The following is a 22,602-nucleotide window of genomic DNA, read 5'->3' as shown; positions in this document are numbered from 1 at the left end:
CATTGAGCATGAATGCATTAAAGAATGTGTTTAATTTTGACATATTTTTGTATTAGCCAGTTTATATTGTGCTTTTGATTTCTAGTTCCACTTCAATTTTGTCAAAAAATATATGTTGTATGATTTTAGGGTTCTTCAACTTGATAAGACTTAAGTGTCCTAATAGCATTTACCATGTATGATTGAAACCATAGTGTATTCTGCTGCTTTTGACTGCAGACCTCTTTAAATGTCTTTTACATCTAACTAGTCTATAATGTCTTTCCCATTATCTGTTTTCTTATTTATCTTCTGTCAAATTTTTGTATTCATCATTGAAATCATATATATGAGGCATAGCCTTATATATTCATCATTGAAATAATCACATATCATGCAAAGCCCTGATATATAATATATATTTTAAAAATATCTAACCTAAAATGTGTACATTACATGTATATCATCTGTCTATGTGTGTTCTGTGCTATAGATTTCTCCTAAATGACCGATTTTGTCATTATAAAAGTCTTTGTCTCTTCTGATGGTTTTTGACTTAAAGTGTATTTTCTTTAATTATGGCCACAATATCGTCTTCCTATTATTTATGTAGTGTTTTTTACATTACTTTCAACCATTTGACTTTTTAGAGCTTTTAAAGTAAGGATTTTGTAGGTGGCATATTGTAGAGTTCTGTTTGTTTTTATACATACATTCATCTTATTTTTCATTTGAGAGACTAAACCATTTACATTTAATGAAACTTCTGAAGGAAAAGTTTGCTGTTTCTATTATTCAAAAACTGAAATTGAGAATTTGAAAGGAATTGCATTTAATCTGTAGATCAATCTGGATATCTTCACAACATTAGGTCTTCTTCTGTTGAAGAAGAATGTATTCAAGAGTGTGTTGTTTATTTTCCTATATTTGTAAATTTTTCTGTGTTTCTTCTATTATTTATTTTCAGTTTCATTCCATTCTAGTCAAAAATTAAAGTGAGTAAAATTTCAATTTTCTAAAATTGGTTAAGACTTGTGGCTGAACAGGTAGTTTTTTAGGAAGAACGTTTTATGAGCTATCAATGAGATTGTATATTCTACTATTATTCTGTAGAGTGTTTCCAATATATCTGTTAGGTCTAATTGCTCTGTAGTGTTTTCAAATCTTTTGTTTTCTTATTAATAATTGACTGGTTTTATTATTATTGAAAGTGGAATAGAATATCAAAGTATCGTATTACTTTGTTGTCCATTTCTTGCTTCATTTCTGTCAATGCTTTTTAAAAATATATTTGATAACCTTGATGTGAGATAAAGATAGATATCATATAAATGTATTATTTTCATAGGCCCTCCATGAATGACCACTTTTTATATTTATTGCCTTTTTTTTCTCTTGTGACAGTTTTGACTTAAAGTATATTTTAAAAATTATAACGTTTTTTACTTCAAAATAATGTGCCTAATATAATTTTGAACTCCACTGCTCTTAGATGCTAAATGTTTTTCTGATATATCTTGCTATATCCTTCTAGTTGTAGTCTATTGTTCTCACCAGGAATTAAGTCAAGTCGCTTTAGATAGAATATAGTTGGATTTTTTTTAACTCTTTATTTAACTGTGCCTCTGACTGGAAACACTAGTACATAAAATTTACGTAATTTTCTCAAAGGAAGGACTTACAATTTCTCTTATGTTAATTGTTTTATATAACTTTTGTCACTGTCTTTTCTTTCTTTCTCTCCTTCTGTCCTGCATTGTGCCTCACTGATTTTTAGTGACATATTTTGTTTCTTTGCCTAGCTTTCTTTTATCTCTATAAACATTTTTTCTGATGTTCACTGTAAGAACTACTTAAAATCTTTGAACTTACTACTTATGTTAAATGAATAACTACTTCAGTTGCATATAAAAATTTTTAATCTTTACATCTGCCCTCACCTTTATGATATCAATGTCAATAATTATGTCCTTTAATATAGTATAGAAATTAACACATGGCAATGATCTTTTTTTATTTTGCCTTTCAAATTTTTTAGCATAATTAAATATTTTGCCCAACATCATTATGATATTCCAGAATTTTATTCTTAATATGTGGATATTTTTCTCAGAGAGTTATGTAGTTGTCAAGGGAGGTGGAAACCAGCCTTTGGAAAGGCCACAAAAAACACATGTGTGGACATGTGCCCATAGTTTCATTCTCTTTTGAAAGGGAATCCAGGAGATGGGATTTTACTACTAAAGTGATAACTCAGTGTCAGCATGGAGGAAGGGCTTTGGTGGGTAAATGCAACAAAGTTTCCTTCCCTTCCTGTGGTTCTTGGTGTTTTTCTCAGTTGGGGTGCTATGAACTATTAGCAGTTATGATTTGTAAAAGAATCATGGTTGTAAGTATGTTTTTAAGGTCATACATCTATGATGGAAGTAAGACCATGGTATTCTATTGTGCTTTCTTGCTAACGTGCTATGTATAGTTTTATATATTCAAATTGTGAAGTATATTAACCTGAGTCTGGTTAGTGAGATACTTTGTTATTTTCATTTCTTTCAGAACTGTCTCACTATTGCACCAAAGACCAATTACCAGAGCAGGGCATAAAAGACCCCTTTCAGAAATCAATAATGAGACTATATGGAAGCCGTGGCCTTGAAAATATACACTTAAGAAGAGACTGGGAGTGTGTGGCTGAGTGTAAGAAGCAGAAAGTATGTTCTGATGGTCTTACCCAATGTTTGTCAACTTGCCATAGAAAAATCGTCCAATGTAATAAATGTATAAATGTCTTTAGCAAATCATCAAATCTAAATAACCACAAGACAAGACATACTGGAGAGAAAAGTTTCAAACTTAAAGAATGTAGCAAAACTTTTAACCAGAGTTCTAATGTTTGTGGACATAGAAAAATTCATACCACAGAGAAATCCTACAAGTGTGAAGAATGTGGAAAACCCTTTAACTGTTGCTCAAAACTTATTATACATAGGAGAATTCACACTGGAGAGAAACCCTACAAATGTGAAGAATGTGGCAAAGCCTTTACCTGTTGCACAAACCTTACTATACATAAAAGAATTTATACTGGAGAGAAACCCTACAAATGTGAAGAATGTGGCAGAGCCTTTTCCTGGTGCACAAACCTTACTGTACATAAAAGAATTCATACTGGAGAGAAACCCTACAAATGTGGAGAATGTGGCAAAGCCTTTAACCAGTTCTCAATCCTTACTCATCATAAAAGAATTCATACTGGAGAGAAACCCTACAAATGTGATGAATGTGACAAAGCTTTTAACCTGTTCTCAAGCCTTACTCAACATAAAAGAATTCATACTGGAGAGAAACCCTACAAATGTGAAGAATGTGGCAAAGCCTTTTCCCAGTCCTCAATCCTTATTCAACATAAAAGAATACATACTGGAGAAAAACCCTACAAATGTGAAGAATGTGGCAAAACCTTTACACGGTGCACACACCTTACTCAACATAAAAGAATTCATACTGGAGAGAAACCCTACAAATGTGAAGAATGTGGCAAAGCCTTTACCTGTTGCTCAAACCTTACTCTACATAAAAGAATCCATACTGGAGAGAAACCCTACAAATGTGAAGAATGTGGCAAAGCCTTTAACCGGTCCTCAATCCTTACCCTACATAAAAGAATTCATACTGGAGAGAAATCCTACAAATGTGAAGAATGTGGCAAAGCCTTTAACCAGTCCTCAATCCTCACTCGACATAAAAAAAATTCATACTAGAGAGAAACCCTATAAATGTGAAGAATTTGGCAAAGCCTTTAACCAGTCCTCAGTCCTTACTCTACATAAAATAATTTATACTGGAGAGAAACCCTACAAATGTGAAGAATGTGGCAAAGCCTTTACCCAGTGGTCAAGCCTTACTCAACATAAAAGAATTCATACTGGAGTTAAACCCTAAAATGTTGTAGAATGTAACAAAAGTCTTTTTCCAGCTCAGAGACTTCACTCTACATAAATGAATCCATACAGGAGAGAAACCATACAAATGTGAGGAATGTGGCAAAGCATTTTTCCAGTGCTCACACCTTAGTCTTCATAAAATAATGCATAACAGAGAAAAATTCTATGAATGTGAGAATTGTGGCAAAGTCTTTAATAACTGCTCGCATTTTATTCAACACCAAATAAATTATACTAGATAAAAGTGAGATAAATGTAATGAGTATGGAAGTGCTTTCCCTAAGTATTAGCCTTAAAATGCACAACAGTACTTATACTTCAAGTAAACAATCATAATGGAGAGTGCTGACAATACTTTTAGTTATAACAGAGATCTTATTGGACATGGGAGAACTTACACTGAAAAAAATGCTCCAATACTTTCTCCAACTTTACTCAACATCACAAAAATTTTAAGAAATAGAGACCTTACAAATACAATGAATGTGAAAAAATATTTATGCCAAAGATATACCTTAGAGAACCACAAAGAATTGATACTTAAAAATACTCTACAGATATAATGAATTTCAGAATACATTTAATTAAGAATCAAGTCTAAACAAATATCAGAGGATTCACAGTGTAATACACTAATGCACTAAGACATTCACAAATTTCTTTAAACCAGGTTGTTGATTATAGAGTACCACCCAGTTAAAATAGTTAGTTGATTTACTTGTATGTCAGCTTTAAAAAGAGAGAGATTTTGTGAAAGTTATAATTACATGTAAAATATACTTTCTGGTCAGGGTAGGGTAAAAATATAAAAGGTAAATTTTTTTTTCCTTTTTGACAAGCAAATACTAATGTTATTCAACTTTAGATACAGTAGATGGTATGTTTTCATTCTTAGCGTGTATGTGAATGTGTGTGGTTAATGATAGCTACATCGCATTTATTAGTAGTCTTTGTGTATTCAGTAGGCATTATTCATGTACTTTTCCATGGGAAATTAAAATCACTGAAATGTAAGATTTTTGAAATCGAGAGGTACTATGGATATTTTTTTATAACAAACAGTATTTCAAGTGATGTATGATGTAGGTATACAGACTAATATTCTTCTCATTATAATCAGAATGAAAAAATTAGAATATTAGAAATTACTTGTTTTAATATTGTACATTATGATAATAAAATCGATTGAAATTTGGAATATTTTTAGATTACATTTAAACTTAATTTGTTTCATTAAATTAAAAGTAATTTTAATGTGTCAAACATGTTGTAGATTGAATGAAGTGTTATTTTGCACCACAATTAACCTATCCCATGTTACTCAAAGTTGGAGGTAATGGGTTGTAAAAATGTACTGTGGGGATACACAGTAACAAGACATCACTTGTGATCTTTTTTATCAGTGTCTCTGCTTTGAAGAATAATGTTCCCAAAGCTCTTTTTCATTATATTTATAATTACATTGTTACCATAATGCTTATAATAAACATTTTGTACTTAATGAAAAGCCATACATTTCTTAACACAGCATGACTAGTTATTACATTGTATCCTACATTTTTCCTTCAACATGCAACCTGCCTGGCCAATAAAACAGAAATAAGCATATTTTTATTTATATTGAATCAAATATACAAATACATCATGGTTAAGTTGAACTATAGTTGTAGTATATTTACAGAGTAAGTAATTATGTTTGTGTGAATGTGGATGTATACCTATTTCAACAGAAAAAAAGAAATATTAGAAAAGATGGATAATTTCAAAAGTGTTGAGAATTTACTAGCAAACTAGAAACTTCAAAGATTCTGAAAGGAAATATTTTGTTCACTTTATGTTGAATTAATTCTTTAAAACCCTAAAGCTTCTGAATGGGAACCTGCCCATGCCAATCCTCTGTTCTTACATGCTTATTACTCATGCTAGGCCACCTATGTTATTTTATTATTTCAAAGTTCATTAAATACCATTTATGTGACCTGATCTACAATTACAACAAGGATGGTTATAAAACTTCATGGTGCTCATAAAATTACCTAAAGGTGTGAGTAATTCCACATTGTAGTAATTACATTTTACTTAGTACATTCTATATTTTCATACTAATTTGGGAAGGATATTGAAAGAACATTCTGGTTACTGTTTCTTTTACTTTGGGTTATCGAACTAATTGATTTATTGACTTTATCAGGCTACTTTGTTCAGGTAAACACTCAGAAGGATTTATAAATTATGGAGTTGATTTTATATTTAAATAGAAGAAATAAGTACAGGACATTGTTAGATATTTAATAGATGCTTTATAATTAGCAGTCAATATTTCTGTAGGAGTGAGCTTGTGGCTCCAGAGAAGAGATTGAAAATGTCCAGGGTAAAAAATCACTGATTTTGCATGTAGAGTGAAGGAACTTGCAAAACAACCAACTCTTGAAATTTATAAGTGGAAATTCTGCTTCTTTCATTTCATAATTATCTCGAGTTTTTTGTCATTTTTTATCTGCATTCCCTTCTACAACTCTATCTAAGCCATTGTTCTTTCCATCTGTGCTTGGGCTATAATATTCTCACTGTTGTACTCAAGCCTGGCCAGTTCACACAATACTTTAAAAGTTCTGATGAGAAGTGTAGAATTTTTTTAGTTTGGTGAACAAAAATTTTAGCTAGACAGCTTGAGGCCATTTATAGGCTATACATACAGCATTCTCATAACTTAAGTAAAATTAGAGAGGTTCAGTGTCCTAAGGTTAAAGTAAGAGCCTTAAAGGCCAAAGAAAGATAAACAGTTCTGAAGGCCAGAGGAGTAAATAAAGAACTCAGCATTGTGTTCTTTTGTAAAAAGCAAACTGTTATTAGATCCTAACATATAATGTCATAAATATGAAAATAATTACAATAAATGAAGCATTAATAAGTGTGTGATGCATATGGTAAGTTCTATAAAAAGAAATATGAGAATTTGGCAATCTCTTAATAGGAAGTTTAGGTAAAGAGCATTGGATTTAATTTTCTATTAATTATAGTACAACATATGCATCCATCTAGAATCTACTTTTGAGTGTGTATTTTCAGTGTTAGAATATAATGGAATGATTTCTCTGCATTGAAAATGTTTGGAATAATCTTTCTTTACCTGATATTTCAATCTTAGAGAATTTATTTTACATAACTTTATCTTCCTTTATTTTAGTAGTTGGAGTGTGCAGTACACACTTCACATTCTTAGTTATCTAACATTGGCCAATAATTTGGTCATTCTCCCTAGAGGAATCTCAGGGATCATGGCCACTTTTTGATTGAAAATTTCATCAGTGATTTTGGATGCAATCCTGTTTTCGATGCTCACAGTGGCCAGAGGTGAGACAGTGAGCACCACATACATCTTTAGTCTCTTCCATAACATAATCATCAGCACCAGGAAGTCCAGGTGTCTTTAGCTTCAAATAAAATCGTTAAAGCACCTTTCATGTTCTGTGCTGGATTATGAACCTGCTGGTAAATATCAGAGTTCCCTTGCTTACGACTGACAAATGGAATGACAGAAGCAGCACTCTCACTCTGTTGCCTGGGTTAGAGTGCCATGGCATCAGCCTAGCTTACAGCAACCTCAAACTCTTGGGCTGAAGCAATCTTTCTGCCTCAGCCTCCCTAGTAGCTGGGACTACAAGCATATGCCACAATGCCCTGCTGATTTCTCTATATATTTTTATTTGGACAATTAATTACTTTCTATTTTTAGTGGAGACATGGTCAAGGTCTTGCTCAGGCTGGTTTCAAACTCCTGACCTTGAGTGATTCTCCTGCCTTGGTCTCCCAGAATGCTAGCATTACAGGTGTGAGCCACTGTGCACAGCCAGCACAAACTCTCTTGACACCCTGAGCTCGATTAAACAAGTAGTTCAAATAGAAAGGTTAATTCCTTGGGTTTGGAAATCTCCTGTGTGAACAGTTATATCTCTGCCTAAATTTTTCCAGTTAATCACTTGGTGCAGGGATAATATGTGTCAGAAACCCTAGCTAAATGTGTCCGCGGACCCACCAGTAAAAATTTCTGGCACAAATTACGGGTCAGGAATATTGGTTTGATATTAATGCTCAACTAAAATATGATGATCAGGCTATTTCTCATATACAAAAGTGCTGTATTAAAGTATGGAAAAAGATACCTTCTCTTAGACTGTAGCTTCCTATATAAATGTTAAAATGTTAATGAAACTCATGTAGATTTTATTGCTAGATTGCAAGAAAGATATGGTGCAAGAAATGGTTAGTCCTCCTAATTGAAGGAATATGATTTTACATATATCGGCTTTTAATAATGTTAAATCTAAATGCCATTGGCATTATGCCCAGCAAAATTAAGCAGCATGGTGCCACCACTGCCATGGCTGCTGAGCCACCCAGCCTGTGGCTGTGCTCAGCCAGGCAGCCCAGCACCAGCTCCCCACCACTGCACCCCAGTGGCACATTGTGTAGCAAGTGGAGCACCTGGCTGCTGAAAAATCTTTTAAGAATTTGCCTAAAGATCCAGTCAGACATTTAAAATGCAACTTTTGGCTGAGACTGTTGGCCCAAAAGGTAATTTCCCAGAACAAAGACCATCTTGTGACAATACATATACCTACCTATGTATTTGTCCTGGTCCTACAGGCACATTAATATTAATTAATAATTTGGTCCTATTTCTGTTACATGAAAAAGAGTATTAATACATCTAGGAATAATTGATTCAGCTTATTCAAAAGAAATTTCAGTTATGATGAGTTTCACTTCCAATTATACTATTCAGGTGGGAGACTGTATTGCACAATTTCTGCTAGTACTTAATATGTAAATTAAATCTAATGTTTTAAGACAAGGTGGTTTTGGAAGTACTGGAATAAATGTATATTAGGAAACTTTTATTAATGACCAAAAACCTCAATTAGAAATTAAGCTAAATGGCAAATCTTTTGGTGGACTTATAGATACTGGAAGTGATGTTACAATTTTTCTAAAGATTTGTGGCTAAGGATTGATATATTATAATTATAGATTTAAACAATTGTTTTTTAGTATCCTTTTGCAAATATCTGATAGAGAAAAATTTGCCTTCACCATACCTGCTTTAAACAATTAACAGCCAACTAAACGGTATCAATGGAATGAAAGGGAAACAATTCTATACAAAAAATTTTAACAAAAATGATTTAAAACAAAAGTATTAGATTTATTAAAAGATAATTTTGTTTAACTTATTGGTTTTTGAAGCTACTTATATTCAATATATACATGGTCATTAAAATTAATTGGATGTACAAGTTAAAGGTTATAAAACATTTATAAAAGTCTTAACTTACAGGCAAATTGGTTAGAATGATATAGATTTGTTTATAAGATTTTATTAAAATTAACTATCATTGATACACTAATAGAATGAAATTTGGTTTTCTCTTTCAATATAGATTGTCATATGATATGAATAGAAATAACAAGATTTTGTATTCACCTTTTAATAAATTGCGAAAATGAAGGCAAAGAAAAAAAGACAGACTCAGCCTGCTTTTTAACTTGTACTATAGTCTGTCTATTAGGTCTTATACTTGTTTGAAAAACTGAGTGTCCTCTCTCAAGGAATGGGATTTTTGCATTTTGAAAAATATTTGAATTATTGGTTTGGCTATAATTTTATAGGAACCTATAAACTTGTTTCATGATGACAAGAGTCTTATGATAAAAAATTCATGACTTCCTGCTTTTTAAGCTTTCATTAAAATTTAATGTTACTAAAAATAAGAATTCTGGTCAATGCATGTAATTCTACATATAAGATACACCATAGAATAAGATGTTTTTAATAGAAAAAAGTATAAAAGAAAAAGAATGTGTTCTTGTTAGAATATATATTTTGTCGAATTCATCGGTTATTTAAAGATTGAATCAAAATAAATTTAAAAACAAAAGAAAAAGAAAATTCAACTTGTGAGTAAGAAAAAGATGTAAGAAGTCAAAGAATATGACATTTTATTTAGAAAGTTTATGAAAAAGATAATGTAAAGGAAGGATGTTTCATAGAATTTTTTGTCCTAAAATGACTGGTTATTTAGGAAAAAGGAGTTAGGACAAAACACAAAGTTTTAAGGTATGTTTTATAGATGCTGCGTGATACATGCAAGATGGGATAAAGTTTATGAAAGGAAATGTATTAGGGAATTTTGACTAAAACAAAGGTTTCTGTTAATATTAATATAAGATGGCATAATCTATTCATCTTAATTCTTTAACATGTTTTCATTTTAATTTAAAAATTATGACTACATAAGGTTCTTCTTTAATTTTGGTAACTAACCTAAAAAACAGCAATAGACTGAAACAAATGAGTGCCAAGATCCTTAAAAACAATATTATTCCTCTTACTAATTGACAAATTCAAATAGCTTGTCAGCGAAATCTGGATTGGCAATCAGATATATCTGCTTTTATAGAAAAAATTGCTAATCACTGTCCCAAAAATAAATTATTCAGATTTCACATTTAACTCAATAGATATTACCTACAATAGTAAAAAACATACTCATCAAACCTTAAAATATATGCTATTTAAACAAAAAGGGGGAGGTATATGATCCCCCAGAGATAGAATAAATTAAGCCTTATTTAACTTTTTTGAGTTATCATAAAAAAGATACTTTAACAACAGTATAAGGTATTGGAAAGGGAGTCATCCACCAGATTCTTTTCTCACCAGCCTATCTGGTGGAAAGGTGATACAGAAGAATAAATGGAAAGAAGGATGGGCAAAGGTGTGGGGGAGAGGTTTTGGCTTGTGTTTTGACAGATGATGGACAAACAGTCTGCATTCCAAGCAGAAGACTCAAACCCAGAGTGGAAACACGAGGTGAAAAATGGAAGAGACCACCAGAAGTGAACAAAGCCCTGGCTGAGGGCTTTAAAAGGATGAAAATAAAGAATAGGAAGTGCTGAAGCAAGAAAACATGTCAGCCATCGATCATGACATGCGGACAGCTGAAGAGGACCTATGAAGAAGCCGAGTATTGAAGTTGATGTCTGCACCTAAAACATCTGTAAACCTCTTTCTTGCCATGATCTGCATAGTGAGCATGGCGGTAAGAATGTCTGATAACCACACTTATCATTACTGGGCCTATATTCCCAATCCAACTTTAAATAAGATTGTCAATTGGGCTGGCATTCCTTTCCTAGTATTTAATAATGATTCTAATTGGCTACCAGGACCTTACGATTATTGTGGTCCAATGAAACTCCATGAATAGGACACTTTAATTAATAAATATGAGTTCAAACAGAAGGCCCTCCCATATGTATTGGTAAAGGTATTCACTGTTTAAAACCTGCTACTCAAATCTGGCTAGTCACCTGCAACTCTACCGGTGGCAAAACGAAAGCCTGGTTATTTCTTTTAACTGTCTCCTTTTTTTTTGCTTCTGGACATACTACATTTGCATCTACAGATATACCCATCTGTAAGGAGGTAGTAATTTCTGACCCTAAATCCTGGGTACAATGGAGAAATTGTAAAAGTCACATGGGACACATTCTTACTGGGTCACGTTCCTGTGGTTATGTATTAGACTGGAGTCCCCACGGACATCCTGCCTCATCTTACAAACTTAAAAACTTCATTGGAACAAAACTGCCACCTCGATGTATGTAACAGACACTGACTTTGAAAGTCATATTACATGGCTCAATTATGGTATGAGCACTCCAGCTCCCCATAATTTAGATGACCCTATTCATCAGCAACTGTTGAAATTATTGGCTGCTTTACACCCTTTGCAGGCCTGGATTACCACAAGCACATTAGATATAAACAGTAGCCAAGAGTGGAATTTTTACCTAAACTCTACTCATTATATTCAAGCTTGTGTTAAATTGCCTTACTTATTCATGATTGGACATGCTATCTATGATGCACCTTCCTTCCTAGTGACTTGTAACAGCTGTTCCTATTTTTCTGTATTGATTATTCCATAAAATTTAATCCTCATAAAGAAACATTTTATATTCTTAAAGCCAGAACAGGTCTGTGGTTACCTGTTAAAATGAATAGAGTTTGGCAGGAAACCCCAGCAAAGTTTGCTTTGGATAAACTACTTAACCACATTCTTCTTTAAAATTTTTTTTTTATTTTTTATTTTTTTTGAGACAGAGTCTCGCTTGTTGCCCAGGCTAGAGTGAGTGCCATGGCGTCAGCCTAGCTCACAGCAACCTCAAACTCCTGGGCTCAAGCAATCCTTCTGCCTCAGCCTCCCAAGTAGCTGGGACTACAGGCATGCACCACCATGCCCGGCTAATTTTTTGCATATATATTAGTTGGCCAATTAATTTCTTTCTATTTCTAGTAGAGACGGGGTCTTGCTCTTGCTCAGGCTGGTTTAGAACTCCTGACCTTGAGCAATCCGCCCGCCTCGGCCTCCCAGAGTGCTAGGATTACAGGCGTGAGCCACCGCGCCCGGCCTTAACCACATTCTTAAACTTACAAAAAAATTTATTGGTTTATTAATAGCAGCTACTTTGCAAATTATTGCTGTCACTGCATCTGCCATCATGGCTGGTGTACCATTACAACAAACAGCTGAAGCTACTGAATTTGTTCAAAATTGGCATTACAAATCAAATCAATTATGGTTCAAACAGAATCAAATTGACAGCAAATTGGCTGCTTAAGTGGCTGACTTACAACAAGCAGTCACCTTACTGGGAGACCAGGTCATAAGTCTGCAAAAGCAACTTAGGCTCTGTTGTGATTGGAATATCACTCAATTTGTATTTCTCTCTCTCTCTCTCTGTATATACACACACATACATAATCAAACTGTATTTCCTTGGGAAAACATTAAAAAACATCTAATCCATCAAGAAAAATCTGACTGAACAGTTAGGACATTTACAACCAAATATATTAAATACCTTCTGTCACAAACTGAATTTGCTCTCTAAAGCTGACATTTTTAATGACATCTTATTTTGTTTGGAGTCAGGTGATTCACTTTCTCATCTTAAAATCTGTAAAAATTCCACCAAATTAACTTGTGACATTATTTTAATCATTTACTTGTGCTTATTTATAATCTGTCAAAAACTCCAAAAAAACAGCAGAGGACTGACACATTACCATGATAGACATACAACTGCATGAACTTATTTCTAATAAAAATAAAAAGGGGGAATTTCTTGGAAAAATATGTTTGAGTAATTTATTATATGTAGCTCATATGACCATTATTTCCTTGTGTTGCCCTATGTTACTATATTAAAGACAGAAACAGGGGTTGGCAGGGTTTTGCCCTGAAGGAAGTAGGAAGTCAATGGTACACTTATCATAAGCTGCTATCAAAGAAGGCTCTCATGGTTCCAGTAGGGATGATTTCCAGAAAGGCTTCCTGGTATCTCAAAATCTGTGAGCTTTCCTGTTCCCTTATAGACAAGGCAGGGCAAATATCAATTACAGGATGGGAGCCAGAGATAATGACTGCCCTTTGCCCGGAGACAGGCCCCTGTGTTCTAAACAACCTGTTTTATAATGATCTGTTCCCTCCTCTCTCCTGACCATCTACCTTTAAGTCCAAAACAACTCAATCAAAAAAATATAGGGTCACTATACCTCTTTTGTTTACCTTTGTTAATTGATGACTACCTCTTAAAACTTAGAAGTTAGCCCTTGAAAGACTTTGTACCTATTTTTCACCTAGATAGAATTGAAACCCTTTGAGAAGAATTTTGACCCCAACCCACTGTCTGCCATAGTAACTGTATTCACTGATATTTAAATATGTTACCCTGAAACCTGGTAATTAATATTTGTGATTATAAAAATCTATGTAAATCTAACCATGTTGCTAGACATTCATGGGGATATGTCTAGTCTCCTGGATAAGCCCACTGTTATATGTGATCTTTTTATATAAAACTGTAAACTGTTTTTATACAGAATATACAGAAACCTTAGTCTCTGTATATTCTTTTATTCTATTTCCTATCAATTTTCTTATCCTCTGTGGTAACCCCGATCTAAGGTGACCTGGCTTGGTGGAGAAAAGCAACTGATCTCCTCATAGCTCTGTCTCAACTCTCCTCCACATTCTATCCCACCTGGGATGTGAATCATCCCTTTGTCCAGCCTGTCCACACTGCATATGTAACTTGTTTCATTAGTCACTGAGTTGCTATGTCAGATGTCAGATTGTCTATCATGGTACCAAAGTGTTTGTTTTCAAGTAACACTTATTTTACTTAATAACGAACACAGAACATAAGAGTAATAATTTTGGTATACTGTTGTAATTGCTCTCTATTTTTATTTATTTATTTTTAGATTTTTTTAAATTTCAGCATATAATGGGGGTAAAGATTTTAAGGTTTCAATAAATGCCCTTTCTCCCCTCCCCCCACAAGTCTGAGTCTCCAGCATGACCATCCCCCAGATGGTGCACATCTCACTCATTATGTATGTATATACCCTCCCCCCTCCCCCCTGCCCAATACCCTATTACTGGAGTACCTATGTTTCCACTTAGGTACTGCTCAGTTAATACCAGTTTGCTGGTGAGTATATGTGGTGCTTGCTTTTCCATTCTTGGGATACTATATTTTTTCTTATGAGAGTACAAACATTTTCATCGCATTTAATATCGTTGTCTCTCCCTAGCAAGGGTTAGAGGTACACCCTTCCCCTCCATGAGGGTCAAGGCATCCCTCAGGTGTGGGTCTACCCCCAAACTCCCGAATCCCTGGTGAAAACCACCTCCATTTGAGCACCGTACTGTTAATCATTCAGTACCAATTTGAAGGTGAGTGCATGTGGAGCCCATTCTTCCAATCTTGTGTCACTTCACTTCAGATATGGGCTCACTCAACCCAGGAAAATATAAGTGGTGCTAGCTCATTGTCATTTCTTAAAATTGACTAATAGGTCATTGCAAACATATAGCAAATATTAATAATCCACTAATGAATTGATGGGCTCTTGGGTGTTTTTTATTTTTTTACTTTAAAATTGTAACATGCTCATTAATTTTATTTTATCAGTATTTGTATCTTCAGAGGTGTAGGTTCTTATCAAATAATCAACAGGTGTCCTGAAAATTTCATCAAACTATAGGAGCCCCCTTTAAGAAAGCCCATGGAGGGGGTAAACTGCAATGCAGATTAAAGCTAATTACATATTAATTACACTTAGGATACCTTAGGTCACTTTGTAAATCTTATTATGCCTTGTCTGGGGAAACATTAGATTGATAAAGGATTCCCTCCTTCCTCAGGTTTAGAAGTGGCTCAGGGTAGAATTAAAGGTTGATCACCACTAAAATATCATGGCAGCCTTAGCCATTTCCCCAGGTGGAGCAATTGCTGGAAACACCACCAAAACAGGGCACCATTGTCCCGAGAAGATCCAAGATCCTAACTATCTGCCTAAGATTTGTAAATCCTTTTGAAAGATTTTTAAAATGGTTATTTTTTAAGAAATACTTTTTTTTCTGAAACTGAGAAACATCTCTTTGAAATCAAATATTAGGGAAGCTAGTTCCATATCCCACAATTTCCATATGAATATGGGATCCTAACTTCAGTGAGCACCTTGCTTTAAGTTGCAAAATTATCTCCTCCTGCATTGACTTGAGACACTTGTATTTTATTTCAATGTAACCAATTACCAAAAAAATAGAATCTCGCTAAGTAGCAGGTAAGTTTACAGTGCACTCTTTATTAAAAATAGGGCTGGGCTGTTTAGACTTCTTTCTTCTTTCTTCAAAGCTAATTATTATTTATCTAGATAACATGTATGTAAACGATATGATTTGCTTAGTTATATACAGTAACGACTTTATGTGTGCCTTTGAAATCTCTCAGTGGATTGCCACTGTGCACATCACATTCTGCTTTAATTGAGCAATAAAAGGGTTTTCTTTTAATTCTCAAAATAACTTTGTGGAGAGGTTTTCTGAGTTGGAGACTCTTTACTTTTAATATTTCCTGAACACTTTCCATAATTAAAAATGCAACATAAACATAAAATGTGCCCACCACTTCTAAATTAGAAGGACATTGAACACTAGATTCCTTCTTGAGCTTCCAGTCTGTAACCTGCAAGTCTGCAGCACAGAGCTTCACTGTCCCCACATCTGCACACAGTAAGTTCTCTAGGCCTTTTTGGTGTCTACTGTCTCTCCAGAGCATACTTAGGCCAGATCCTGTGAATACACTCTCATAGGATAAAACTCAGTAGATCTATTCTTTCTCTAAATGCATCTCACATCTTTATCACTGAAATAGACTCAGAAACCCTGAGGCTCAGACACAAATGGGAAAAAGGTAATGCACTCTGGCTTGGACACATAAACTCCCTTTCTGCCTTCTCTTCTTGCCCCAATGCCAGGAAATGTGCAGTGAGTGCTACTGAATCCATGCCTCCCTGGAGACCCAAATCTGCAGCTCTGAATTCTGAATCCAATGTCTGAGGTTTCTCAGGATGCATAAGAGCAGCTTCCAAAGAGGAATTTCTTGTAGCAGAAAATCCTGGGATCTGTAGCAGGGTGAGGTAACCAGAAGAAAAGACAGGAGAATCTCACATTTTGGTCTCCATGAAAGAGCTGATCATAGCTGAATCTTCCCTTTCAGTAAGAAAAAGTGAGTGTAGCCTTTCTTCATTTTGTGTTCCTCCTGCTTGTGAATCTTGTGGAAACAAGGGAAGAAATTGTGCTGACTTCCTTCAGGACAATCTGAAGATGTAATTCTAATTGTTCTACACTATCTCACCTGAAAAGAGATTTCAGAGTAGGAGACGAGGGAGCAGAAATGGCTGGTTTTCGGGAAAGTGTGTCCCAGATTAGGGGTTGTGTCCACTATTTCTCCTAGAAAGTCTTGTAGAACTTCAATTTTTTGAATTTATAAACCTTCACTTCTTTACTTCTCATGTGTATGACTAATAAGTTTTATAAGTAAATTTTTTTATTTCTTCTTATGATAATCAAGGAGCTTTGGAAAATCCTTTATCCCTATTTAACAGAGCCAGCTGTATATTCTCTCCCACAAGCTTCTTAATACAATAACCAAGTTTTATAAGAAATGTATGACATGTAATATTGAAAATTTTCCCATTGTGAAAGGTCAAGATAGAATGGTGTGAATATCTGAGATTCCCATTAGGTATGGGATAGAGTCTTTAGATTTGAGTGAGGAAGGGAAACATGTACTCTCAAAGTTTGATCTGGATGCTTCATCAGCTCTCCATAAAATATTATTAAGAAAATTCAGAAAGAGGATAACATTGATTGGCTAATATAATCAGAAAATTATGGGAAAAATAGAAAACAGTAGACTTGCTCTGTATGATGCTAAAGTATTTACATACATTTTAAATGATAATGAACCATGGGAAGTATCTGTATCTGAAATTTGCATAAAACTGATGATTCTTCATGGTTACATATTGTTGGCCACTATCATCCCAGTAGTAATTTTGAATCCTCCTCTTTGCAAGGGTGCCTAACACCAATGTGTCCCACTGAAGATATATTAATTTCATTCACTTTCTTAAGATTCTCTCTGACAGATTTTTTCCATATAAAGTTATTTTTTTTCTTTGTCACTAAGTGTCTCATGGAGATTTACTGACTATTGTGAATGAAGAATCACATTTAATCTGGAAGCTCCTCTTTCTTCGTATAGCTTGCTTTAAAAAATGAGGACTATCATCTGTGTTCTGTTCAGATGAATTGAGATAAATTCAAAGTCTACCACTTACTGGACATTGACAAAATACTCTACTTAGGCAAGAAGCATTGTTATCAATAGCTTTATTATGTGACATGCAGAGATTCAGACCTCACCCCAGATCTACTGAATCAGATTCTGTAATTTAAGAAAATCTCCAGTTCTTTATTGTACTTTAAAATATTAGGTGGTACTTTGTAACTCTCTGTTTCTCTATGTGAGAAATATGTACAATTTATTGACATGATGTAATATAACATGCATAAATTTATATTACTGTTGTAAGCCCTTAATTTTGTATTAGACACTTTATCAAACAAAGCAGAATCATATGCACACAGATTCATGCATCTTTTGAGATCCTCATTCCTGTGAAAAAGAGAAAATATGAAAGAATATTACTGTGCTAAAATATATCTTATTGGATAATTCCAGTCACTCATATGTCAGAAAAAGTTCTCACATCTCATTTTCCTTGTGGTCAAATTAAGAACTCTCTCTATGGCCACTTGGGAAATATGTGTCTTTTTACAGGAGATGGTGACATTCAGGGATGTGGCTGTAGAATTCTCTCCAGAAGAGTGGGCATGCCTTGACAATGCTCAGCGGAATTTGTATAGGGATGTGATGCTAGAGAACTACGGAAACCTGGTCTCCCTTGGTGAGGATCACTTATATACAGAATTCCTATTCCACATTAAGGCCATTATTTTATTTTGTAGATAGTTTCTTAAAAGTTTCTGCTTTACATGAATGAATTTTATATCCCTTCTTTTAAAGAAAATTTGAGAATTTTTGGTGTATCCAATAAAATCATTAAATGTGTCATGTTATCTTGAACCTTTCCCTTTCTTTGGCTGATATGGACATTTCACAGTAGATTAGTAGTTACTTTAGAAATCAGGGTATATAGTTGTTGCCTGCACCTTAGAATAGAATTTTCACCTCTTATTTATTTGGTGCTAGTGGGAATTGGTGTTCTAGTCATAAATAAGAAATATTTTTTTTTATCATTCTACAGGGTCTCTGAGAAAATGATATCTTGCAGAGGAATTTTCTAGAATTGTCTATAATGTTCTGTGTACTAAGGATAGTACTGCGTTAGTAATTGGAAAGTCTTCAGCAAGAGTCACGTGAAATTTTTCTAATAATACAGGTCTTGCCATCTCAAAGCCAGAGCTGATCACATGCCTGGAGCAAAGGATAGAGCCCTGGATTATGAAGAAAGAGGAAACAACAGCTAAATATCCAGGTAGGTGAGATCCAGTGAAGCAGATAACAAATGTTAGAGAACCAAAGCTCAAGGAGGAAGGCAGATTTCAAAAGAGTGGCTTGGAATATTCTGCTCTGTTGGAAATGATTTTAGGAAGCCTGTGTATGTTTCTATTCATCTTCCAGAAGGACATCTTCTTTCCCAAGATTATAACTCTCTAAGAACTCTACCCATGCAGTGATCTTCCTTAGAATTCAGTGAGAGCCAAACTGTCAATGGCTTGTAAGGGACTACATTATCTATCAGTATTTCTATTATTTAGGGGTTATGGACCCATCTGTACATATTTTGAAGACTTCTATATTAAACCATCTTTTGACAGGTTTTTGCCCTCCTGCCCTTTCTGGAGTACAGTGGCTGATCATAGCTCACTACAACCTCAAACCTCTGGGCTCCTGGGATCCTACAACCTCTGTCTTCCAAGTAGCTAGAACTATGGGCATGAGTTACCATGGCCAGCCCTTTTTATTATTATTACTTTATTATAAAAATGGAGTCTCCTCAGGTTGCTACTCCTGGTATCAAGATCCTGGTCTCAAGTGACCCTTCTCCTTGGCCTCCCAAAGTCCTTGGATTATAGGCATTATCCTTCCTACCCATCTCCATGTTTTAAGTCCTTTTTGATGCCTCATTTCTGAAATGTGTAAAGGGGAATAGTGGAGATATTGGGATTTGTTTCTGGAATGCTAGAAACACTAGGGACATATATTCATATTTTATGCATCATGATTTCCAATTCTAAGTTTTCAGAGGCAATCCTACAGAAAGTCGGACTCACTAATTTTAGATAAATTCATATCCTCTTACTCAATGTAAGAAAATATAATGTTATTTCACTTCTAAATACTCCTTTTGTTATATAAAATAAGAGTAAATTTTCAACTTTATTATACCCAAATTCCCAAACTATAATATAGTTTATTTTCCCTTCTCACCTTATGAAATTCTTACATATACTGTCTCATTCAGTGCTTCAAATAGCTTAATATATTTATACTCCTAATTGATACATAATACGTTGATAACTTATATTCCATATTTTTCCCCTATTTAGTAGCATCAGAAATGCGTCATTCATATGTGTGTATGTGTGCATATATTTCTCTGTGTGTGGTGTTTAATGGTGAAAGTTTCCACAAATAAAAATTGTATAACTGTATATATTTATTGTAGACACTGTAGTGAACTGATGCGTGTATAAATGGTAAAACAATATAATTAAAGTAATAAACTATTCCATCATCTCACATAGTTACCATTTAATTATAGTGAGAACATTTATTAATAGTGAGGTCTATGGTCTAAACAAATTTTAAGCATATAAAACATTGTTAATAACTCTAATCACGATGCCATATATTAGATCCCAAGATCTATTCATCTTATAACTAAAAGATTTTACCCTTAAATATCTCCTCACTTTTCGTGACTCCACACTCTGGAAACCACTGTTGTACTCTTTATTTTTGTAAATTCAACTTTTTAAAAAATTATCTATAGCAGAATTCATCTTTTTTGGAATGGCTGATTTTACTTAGCATAATACCCACTACGTCCATCCATGTTGTTGAAATGGAAAGATATTTATCATTTTCATGGGTTAGTAAATTATATGGTATGTGTTTGTACAGTCATTTTTTAGTCTATTCATCATAAGCAGGCATTTAGTTTGTTTTCATTTTCTTGGCAAATGTGCATAATGCTGCAATATATATGGGTGTGCAGAATCTTCTTAAGATACTGATTTTACATGGTTATACTCATAGGTAGAATTGGTGAATGAAAAGGGAGTTGTATTATTTACATTCTTTAACAAACCTCTACGATGACACTATCCATTTACAATCAATAACAATCTACAGGGATTGATTTCCTGCACACTCTTGTCCACACTTGTTATGTCTCTTCTTTTGAACATTAGCCATTTTAACAGTTGTGAGGTGATACCTTATCATAGTTGTCATTTGTGTTAACTTCTATCAATTATGTGATTTGCATCTATTTTAACCCATTTTTTTTTTTTTTTTGAGACAGAGCCTCACTTTTGTTGCCCAGGCTAGAGTGAGTGCCGTGGCGTCAGCCTAGCTCACAGCAACCTCAAACTCCTGGGCTCAAGCGATCCTCCTGCCTCAGCCTCCCAAGTAGCTGGGACTACAGGCATGTGCCACCATGCCCGGCTAATTTTTTGTATATATATTTTTAGTTGGTCAATTAATTTCTTTCTATTTTTAGTAGAGACGGGGTCTCGCTCAGGATGGTTTCGAACTCCCAACCTCGAGCAATCCGCCCGCCTCGGCCTCCCAGAGTGCTAGGATTACAGGCGTGAACCACCGCGCCCGGCCTATTTTAACCCATTTTTTAAGAGGCATTTTTAGTCCACTAAGTTTTTCCTTTCTGCAAAAAATTTGAAGTGTGATACCATCCCATTTTTCTTCTCTTCCTTTTTCATGATTATGCATTTGATGTTACATCTGCTAAAACAGTGCGAGGACCAATATTGTGATGTTTCCCTTATGTTATTTCTAAGAGTTTTATTAATGTATTTCTCATGTTTAAGTATTGAATTTATTTAAGATATATTCTATATAGTGCAAGGGAAGGTACCAACATCTGGTTTTTCTCTCATAAATATTCAGTTTTCTACAACATTTGTTTAAGGGACTCTTCTCTTTCATTGCATGGCCATTGCAATCTTGAGGAACATAATTTTGGTCATGGACACAAAAGTTTATTTCTGGTTCTCCATTCTGTTGTTTCATCTCATTATTTCTCCTTGTGCCAGTTGCTCATTTTTTTATTCCTATAGATTTGTTTTTAGATCAAGAAGTGCTATTCCTCCTTGTTTGTATTTCTAAAACAGTCTGGCAATTTTTTGTTCTAATACACTTTAGAATTTATTTTTATATATCTCTAAAACAAGTATAATTGAACTATTATAGACATTGATTAAATTTGTATATCACTGTGGATAGTATTGACATCTTAAAAATTTTAAATCATCTGATCATTGAGCATGAATGCATTAAAGAGTGTGTTTAATTTTGACATATTTTTGTATTAGCCAGTTTGTACTGTGCTTTTGATTTCTAGTTTCACTTCAATTTTGTCAAAAAATATATGTTGTATGATTTTAGAGTTTTTCAACTTGATAAGACTTAACTGTCATAATAGCATTTACCATGTATGATTGAAACCATAGTGTATTCTGCTGCTTTTGACTGAAGACCTCTTTAAATGTCTTTTACATCTAACTAGTCTTTCCCATTATCTGTTTACTTATTTATCTTCTGTCAAATTTTTGTATTCATCATTGAAATCATATATATGAGGCATAGCCTTATATATTCATCATTGATATAATCATATATCATGCAAAGCCCTGATATATAATATATATTTAAATAATATCTAACCTAAAATGTGTACATTACATGTATATCATCTGTCTATTTGTGTTCTGTGCTATAGATTTCTTCTAAATGACCCATTTTGTCATTATAAAAGTCTTTGTCTCTTCTGATGGCTTTTGACTTAAAGTGTATTTTCTTTAATTATTGCCACAATATCCTCCTCCTATTATTTATGTAGTGTTTTTTACATTACTTTCAACCATTTGACTTTTTAGAGCTTTTAAAGGAAGGATTTTGTAGGTGGCATATTGTAGAGTTCTGTTTG

General features: G+C 33.9%; 1 protein-coding gene across 1 annotated transcript in view; it reads left to right on the top strand.

The window, feature by feature from the left end:
* LOC142865690 (uncharacterized) overlaps positions 1–22,602 on the top strand; it is a 142,083-nt gene that overhangs the window by 5,468 nt on the left and 114,013 nt on the right. The window contains exons 3-4 of the mRNA XM_075998879.1: positions 2,533–2,820; positions 3,151–3,717. Coding sequence (XP_075854994.1) covers positions 2,533–2,820; positions 3,151–3,717 — 855 coding nt within the window. The remainder of the gene's footprint in view (positions 1–2,532; positions 2,821–3,150; positions 3,718–22,602) is intronic.

This window comes from Microcebus murinus, chromosome 31 (genome assembly GCF_040939455.1).
Source record: "Microcebus murinus isolate Inina chromosome 31, M.murinus_Inina_mat1.0, whole genome shotgun sequence".
Taxonomy (NCBI): domain Eukaryota; kingdom Metazoa; phylum Chordata; class Mammalia; order Primates; family Cheirogaleidae; genus Microcebus; species Microcebus murinus.
The sequence above is the reverse complement of the archived record's forward strand: the minus strand, read 5'-3'. Positions and strand labels throughout refer to the sequence as shown.